The 7176-nt window shown below is 45.2% G+C and overlaps 1 protein-coding gene across 1 annotated transcript; it reads left to right on the forward strand.

Moving 5' to 3' along the window:
• The first annotated feature begins 223 nt into the window (after positions 1–223).
• Positions 224–6870, forward strand: LOC144119064 (uncharacterized). The gene is made up of 3 exons (XM_077651790.1): positions 224–320; positions 3656–3833; positions 5971–6870. The coding sequence occupies exons 1-3, from the start codon at positions 259–261 to the stop codon at positions 6136–6138; spliced, it is 408 nt and encodes a 135-aa protein (XP_077507916.1). The 5' UTR covers positions 224–258; the 3' UTR covers positions 6139–6870.
• The last annotated feature ends 306 nt before the right edge of the window (positions 6871–7176 follow it).

Below are 7176 nucleotides of genomic sequence, written 5' to 3' on the forward strand. Positions count from 1 at the left end.
TGAAAAAGCTAGAGAGCATAAATGTTTCAGTTTAAATCTTGTAACCATTGCCAGGATGATTCGTGTAGTTCAGGAGCGACAAAAGAAAATAATCTTTCGAAGCGAGTAAAACAAGGCACAGTTACAAAAACGCTACGGTTATTTCATCTCGTCTATTCTATTCGTTTTTTTTTTTTTGCTGTAGTTCACCGCGAGGAACATGAATGCGAGGTGAGAGGAAAGAAGAAGAGGTCACCTCTTGTGCCGGAGTCCAGCAGCATGGCAATGAATTTTCTTCGCCTTTGGATTCGCAACGAGCGCAAGACTGCAAATAGCGACAGGTATGCACTGCACAAGCATTTCTTTCTGACTTCGATACACGGTGCTCAGATGGAAATCAATGCCGCGCCTAAATAATAACAAAGCCTTGAATGGAAGAGCTGGCATTGACGCAGAGCCAGACATGTTTCGCGCTTTGTGACTAGTGTGATAAAGGCCGAAGCACGGCTACCTACATGACTAAGCTGATGACATAGTAAGCAGTTTTGAACGGGGGGGGGGGGCTAGTAACGGCATGGCATGAGAAGAATTCCTGGACATCAACATTTAGCGCTGTTTGTTGGCTGTCAGTAGCGAACACCGCAAACGTAAAGGGGAATCTTAAACTTGCAATTTTAAGAAAACTAGAGAGGAGAGTTTTGAGCGATTCTGCGCGAACATTGTGATTATCTTTGAAGAGTATGGCCTACAATATGCTGCGTGCGCTTACACCAAATATATCTGACGGCCACAGAAAATCAGTGTGATCTACCGGAGATTCCACGTTTCCACGTAATTATGAATGTTTAGATCTGCGCGGCCCGCGGCGTAAGTCGCGCATGCTAGAAGCGTTTGTGCAGATTTCCTGGGCTTTTTTATAGCCAGCATGAAAGAAAGCCGACTGCACACATCCCGATTCTGTGCATCCGACACAAGGTTGTCTCACCGTAAAAAAGGCATGTCGATAGTTAGGAAAAAAATGTGCCAGACTGACACATGTGCACGAAAGTGTGCTTAGGAAACTAGCTTTTGGGGAGTGGAAGCGAAAACGTATAAGAGCTATGTTCGAATCAACCTTGACGGATGTTGAAGAACGTGGGCAGTGGAGCATTGCATATACCAATTCAACAAAATTATATCTTGCGTCTTTCAAGACGTACAGGGAGCCGTGTGCTTCAGTAGGGAGTGGGTGAATATTTAGGACATCATACAACCTTTGTCCGTAAGGTTCCGAGATTGAGTCCATTAAGAAAAAATGCGTGTAACATTGAAATAATGTGAGCAGCAGCCATTCGAAATAGTATCCCTCGCAGTCTATAAACAGCTTCCAACGCTTCTTGAGGTCTTGGAAAAAGTTGGAAAGCGCTTCTTTTGGCAGGGCTATCAGCTCCTTTGTCGTGGCGTCTTGAATGGCCTCCACTCTCCCCATCCAGCGATCTTTTAGGGCTCTCTTCACACGAGGAAAAAGGAAAAAATCGCATGGGGAGAGGTCAGTCGAGTATGGCGGATGGGGAAGTACAGTAGTGCTGTGCTTGGCGAGAAATTTTGTTACGCTGAGAGCAGTGTGCGGCCTTGAGTTATCGTGGTGAAGGCTCCATTGTCCAGACGCCCATAAGTCAGGGCGACGGCGTCGCAGTGCATCACGCATGTGTCGGAGCACGCGGATATAAAACTCCTGATTCACCGTCTGCCCTTGTGGCACGAACTCGTGGTGTATGGCACCTCTGGCATGGAAAAAAACTATCAGCATCGTCTTTGTTTCAGTCTTCTGTCGCCACACCTTTCTCGATGCCGGATAGCTTGTGGACCGCCATTCGGCGCTCTGCCTCTTTGTTTGAGCGTCGTATTGAAAACACCATGTTTCGTCTTCAGCAATGATGGTGTCGACGAATGCAGTATCCTTCTCTGCCTCGGTGAGCAAGGGAGTGAGTAAGTGGGGCACAAGTCTGGCATTCAGCTTTTGTTTCCTTGTGTTCTCACTAAAAGTTTGGTGGCATGCTGCCTTACTAATGTCGAGAGCACCTGATAGCATGCGGACTGTAATGGTGCAGCCTTGCTGTACGATTTCCCTGATCCGAGCCACGTTGTTTTCATTCCGTGAAGTTGATGGGCGCCCCTGCCTTTTGTATTCTTCCCCCGACGTTCTCCCCGAAACGAACCTCGTGTGCCACTCGAAAACTCGCGCCCGCGATAATGTCTCGTAGGCGTAAGCGTCACGAAGGAGCTCATACGTCTGTGTGGCTGTCTTGCCAAGCTTCACACATAATTTTATGTTTACACGCTGTTCGAGGTGGACGTCCATCTCTCAACATTTACTCAGAGTAGAATGCGCAGGCGACTAGTGACAACGTATTTTTCTACATTTAATGCCATCTAGCGGGTGCACAATAATTAACTAAATATCTCAGGTTAGCCCGAAAAAATGGTGCTACACATACGCGCCAACATTTGTTTTGGGGAACTATTTCTAGAGAAGAAAATAATTTAGTCTCGAAACTTTACGGACAAAGGTTGTAGAAGCATTCATTCACAGTGTCATTTGCGCGATCCGCTCGTGCTCGCACAGATATTTGCAAGACTGCCTGGATACTCGCATACGGGAGCAAGACAGGCAAACTCGTTCAGTTTTTGTATTTTTGTATGCAGTGAATAAGCCTCTCCCGTCTTTTTATTGCTATTGCTCCTGTTTGTACTTCTGCTCAGCCCCCTCTCTGTGTAGCTATATTTCTGCCAGCGGCATTATCGAGAGCTCAAGTTATTAGCTTTTGCCGTGGCCGCCAACATCTTCACCTAATTTTCACATTTTTGTAATTTTAGGCCAATATTGCTAACAGGGCGCGCGAGATCGGATAATGGGAGCGGACTTCGTCTTGAAGTGGACATAATTCGTCGATGATAATGGCGGCGTGAAGTGAACGGAAATGGTATGGTGCTATTGACTTTATATAAAGGCCCAATGTGCAGCTTCAGAAGCAACTCAGCTTTGGCGCCGGGCCTCAATGTAGGCCATCTGCAATTCTGCTGGCGCTTCAAACCTCACTTAAAAAATTACAGGGTTACACTTAAATCTGCTTAAGAGCGGTAATGCGAAAGACTTTCCCTTACGTCTCTTTCTCCGTCCATTTTTCATATTTATTGCCCAATTTTTAAAATGTATTGTTTCAATTTTTATTGTTTCCAAAATTTTTCATTTTCGGTTCTGCTTTATTGATTTATTTATATTTATAATGTTTTGTTTTTCTTTTTTGTCTTATTTTTTTAAATTTTATTAGATAAATGTTGCTTATCAGCTGTTGCTTAAGCAATTTTTGTATTTCATTTTAATTCCCATATAACTTATGATTAAGAGTTCGTGGGCACACTTTTGTGTACAGCCTCTGTCTACAAATTCTGTGCACAAGTTCCGTCCATGCCACTCATCAGCCAAGAAAGGCTTACGTCCTAATAACAGCTTCAAAGTATACCGCGGAATCCGAAGAGGGCTGCTGTAGGCCCCGAACACAGCGGGATGAGTGATCGAGCGGTTTAGAGAGTGATTATTTTGTTACGAAGTCTCCATGCCATAGCGAGCGTATGAGAAACGCTTCCGCGTTTCGCACTGGAGTTGTGCTTATGCGCTGTTTCCTCCAACCCGCAGCATCGTGTACGTGCTGAGGATGAACAGCCCGCTTAGTGGCTGCGAAAACAACAGCGACCCAGAGGCTCACTTTGCCGGCTTTAAGCACCGGTTCGAGAGAAAAAACTTCGTCGTATCCTCCATCGTGGTCGCACTGCTGATAGGAGCCGCCGTGTGCTTCGTCTTTGGAACGAGCCACGTATGTACTTCAGCGTTATGTTACCGCTCGTTCACCAAACGTCCATATGAGAAACAAGGGAATAAAATCTGAAGCATTGAGAGCAAAAGTGCCTGGTCAGCTCGGTCATGCTGAGGGAGGGGGCTGCGGTCATCCACGCGAAACTGGAGTATAAAACAATTTTCTCAGTACTACGCCACCCCATTCTCCTTTGGCCTTCTTCAGGGTCTCGAGCACAATACCACGGTAGGCTTAGCCACAACCACCCTGCTGATTCGGTGTGAAATGATAGCGAAGTGTAAAGTAAAAATATGACTGCATCACAGGTTCGATTTTCGCGAACCAACGAGCAGGCCCAGAGAGGGGGAGGAGCGTCCATATTTCCTGCGCTTCTAGCACGTGTGGAATACTGTGGCCCTCGCACTCACATGACGCTGGGCAGTGCTTTAAACTCCATCAAGCTCCTCGCTCACCGCAGAAGTTGGCGGCCTTGTACTCTATTTAGTTTTTCGAAATTCATATTAATTAAAACGCTACTTAGCTTCAGATGTACGCAATGCTCAAGATCTGACCTGAAATATTTTATCACATACTCAAAAGCTGGTAAAAAGTACAGGTGAGTCTCATTCAAACTCTTGTATGCGGAACTTATGAAGGCGGTGATTATGATTGTGACGGAACGTCACTGGGATTCTAAATTTTCCTAGCATACTACTGAGCTTCGCGGGGCTTATGCCTAATTGCATCTCTTCTTTGGAAGAAAAGCTTGACGGAGTGCAAGACAAAAAATGTTATACTGCACCGTTAGCGTCCTTAACAAGGGTGTCACGATACAACGCCGACGGTAGACGTGGTGGATGTATGTTTCGGTCACATGGAAGAGAATACATAAGAAAATTTCCACTAAACGGGACAACCTATGCTTAAGCACCAAACCAGAGGGAATGGCGGGAGGCAACCGTTAAGTTCCCTGCAGTCACCGGTAGGGAATAGGAGAAGAAAATAAAAAAGACGTTAACACAACAACGCCAATTGCGAGACACTGTGTTTTGTGTAAATCAAATTTACTCCAGAATTTTGCATTAAAGTTAAGTGCAACAATTCGCTGAGAGGCTTTTGAAGGAAAAGATATGGTAGAACCGTTTATATTTACAAAACAAACGAGAAAATTCTTTGTGCGCTGCGGCAATCTATCGTCTCCAGGACACTTCAAAGACTCTCTGTAAGACATGGGTCCTAGCACAGTAGACCGCAGTTCCCGTTGGGTTAACTCTGTTAGCGGTACCTTAGTCCAGCCATAGGGCATACAGTGGCGGTTCATATGTGAGCCAGCTGATTGCAGACCGTGTTTCGGGAAGTTCAAATAACTTCACGCGCCGGCTCGGCTATCACCAAAATAGTGTCCGACCGCGGAGTGAAATGACGATGCTCGCCCAAACGCACAAGGCTGTAGAAACCTGCTGTGATGAACATCGAAAAGTTGTGTACATCGAGGCCTGCGATGAACAAAGAAATGTTAAACTCTGATTACCATATCATATCATCATACTATACCATACCATACCATATACATGATACCATATCATACTATACCATAGCGCGTCGTACCATATACCACAATATACCATACCGTACCGTACCATCCCGTGCCATATGTCATGCTGTTCCATAACATACTCGTTCTTTGCTCGAGACGCAGTCACCATACGCCAGAGGAGATAGTTCCAGTTGACGCTGGACGCTCCATTCAATCACGCATTGCTTTGCAATATCGAAATGATGATTTCGCAAAGCGCATATTAGCTACATTATTCTCTTCAGTAGCACGAAGAGATTTAGGGCTGGCCTCGAATTAAGTCTTTACTTCTCCTTCGCGTATGCACGAGCACAAACGCGGCCTCTCATGCTCGACTGAGCAGTTTGCCGAGAGCGTGATACTTGCATCATCTGACTATTAAGATGCAATCACAATATTTGTCTCGTATATGAAAAGAGAGTAATAAATCAACAGCGGCTTTCACATGTAGCACTGCAGTTTATAACGATGTTTATTTTTTGAAAATACTATATAGGATATAAATTGGCATTAAAACTAGGAACACGAACACTAAAATTCTTTGCGTTCTATGCCTGAATTACTTCGCTTTGCGTGGCGCAGGAGTCAAAAGTGACAAGAAAAGACACATCTGTCGGAAGCGAAAGCCCCACACCTCTCTCGGAAGCCATCAGCGACCACGATGACCTTTGGAACCGACACCAAGGATCCGGCGGTATCATGGTTCACTCGTCTTCGACGCAGAACGTCTCAGCGACTAGGGTCGACTAGTGAAGACTCATCAGACAAGGCCTCCGCAATTTTGTTATCATTGGAAAACTTCAAGCGAAAGCCCAAGGGCCCGGCGCTTGCATGGTGTTAAATACGAGAGCGAGGACACTGACATGGATCGTTGGCCTTGATAAAGATGCGACAAATTTATGACAATAAAACTAGCCTTTACAGAATGAACCCAGGCCTCAATATGCATGCGATATAATGAGATTAAAGTCGAACGGTGGCATCAAGCTGGGCAACAGATTTTCCATAACAGGTTGTGGAAGGGTGTTCCAGTTACTCAGTTAGCAAGACGAATTATGCCTAACTCTATATTGAAATAATGAGATGGCAGATAATTTTGTAAGAAGAAAGTATAATGCCAAGTGTTTTCTACTTGTCTCCCTCAGGCATTAACCGCCGCGTGTCTCCATGCGCTTTCAAGCGCCAGCGTGCCTACAGGCTGAATTGCAACTTGGTAGCGTACGCTATTTGTAATGCGGGTCCAACTCAGCACCGTAGCGCTGATTTGTCCGACACCACGAAAATGCCGCTTGTAAATGTTCGGTATTGAGAGCAAATGTGTTGTTCTCTACTGAACGGTTGTCAACGCAAAAAGGTGCGCAATGCACCTTGCTGTGCCTCTGGAGACCACCATATATTCAACATTGAGTTGCGTGCAAAAATAATACAGTTCAATAATTAACGGTACAGACAAAAAGGGCCACAGAAATAAAACTTTTCACAAAACAACACTTCAAGTCGCACAGTATCGGGGCCTCTAACATTTCGAAGGAGGCGGAATGTTAGAGGCCATTATACTGTGCAATGTCAGTGCGTGTTAAAGAGCCCAAGGTGGTTGAAATTATCCGGAAGTTAAATCAATTATTGGTCGCTCAGAAAAATCAAACTGAGAGCACCTCTAATCACCGAGAAGTGGCGCATCGCTTAAACGCTTGAGCACTGCGCCAGGACAGGCATGGTGACATTCATGTATCCATGAATATAAAGTAGAGAATGACCTTCTGCATATATGGGAATTAACTCATTGCG

This window comes from Amblyomma americanum, chromosome 2 (assembly GCF_052857255.1).
Source record: "Amblyomma americanum isolate KBUSLIRL-KWMA chromosome 2, ASM5285725v1, whole genome shotgun sequence".
Taxonomy (NCBI): domain Eukaryota; kingdom Metazoa; phylum Arthropoda; class Arachnida; order Ixodida; family Ixodidae; genus Amblyomma; species Amblyomma americanum.

Bases quoted from the DNA above. Each gene is read 5' to 3' on its own strand.
- LOC144119064 (XM_077651790.1), top strand. From the start codon at position 259: ATGGCAATGAATTTTCTTCGCCTTTGGATTCGCAACGAGCGCAAGACT. The intron at 321-3,655 runs GTATGCACTGCA...TCCAACCCGCAG, and splicing joins AAGACTGCAAATAGCGACAG to CATCGTGTACGTGCTGAGGA. The intron at 3,834-5,970 runs GTATGTACTTCA...TGCGTGGCGCAG, and splicing joins TCGTCTTTGGAACGAGCCAC to GAGTCAAAAGTGACAAGAAA.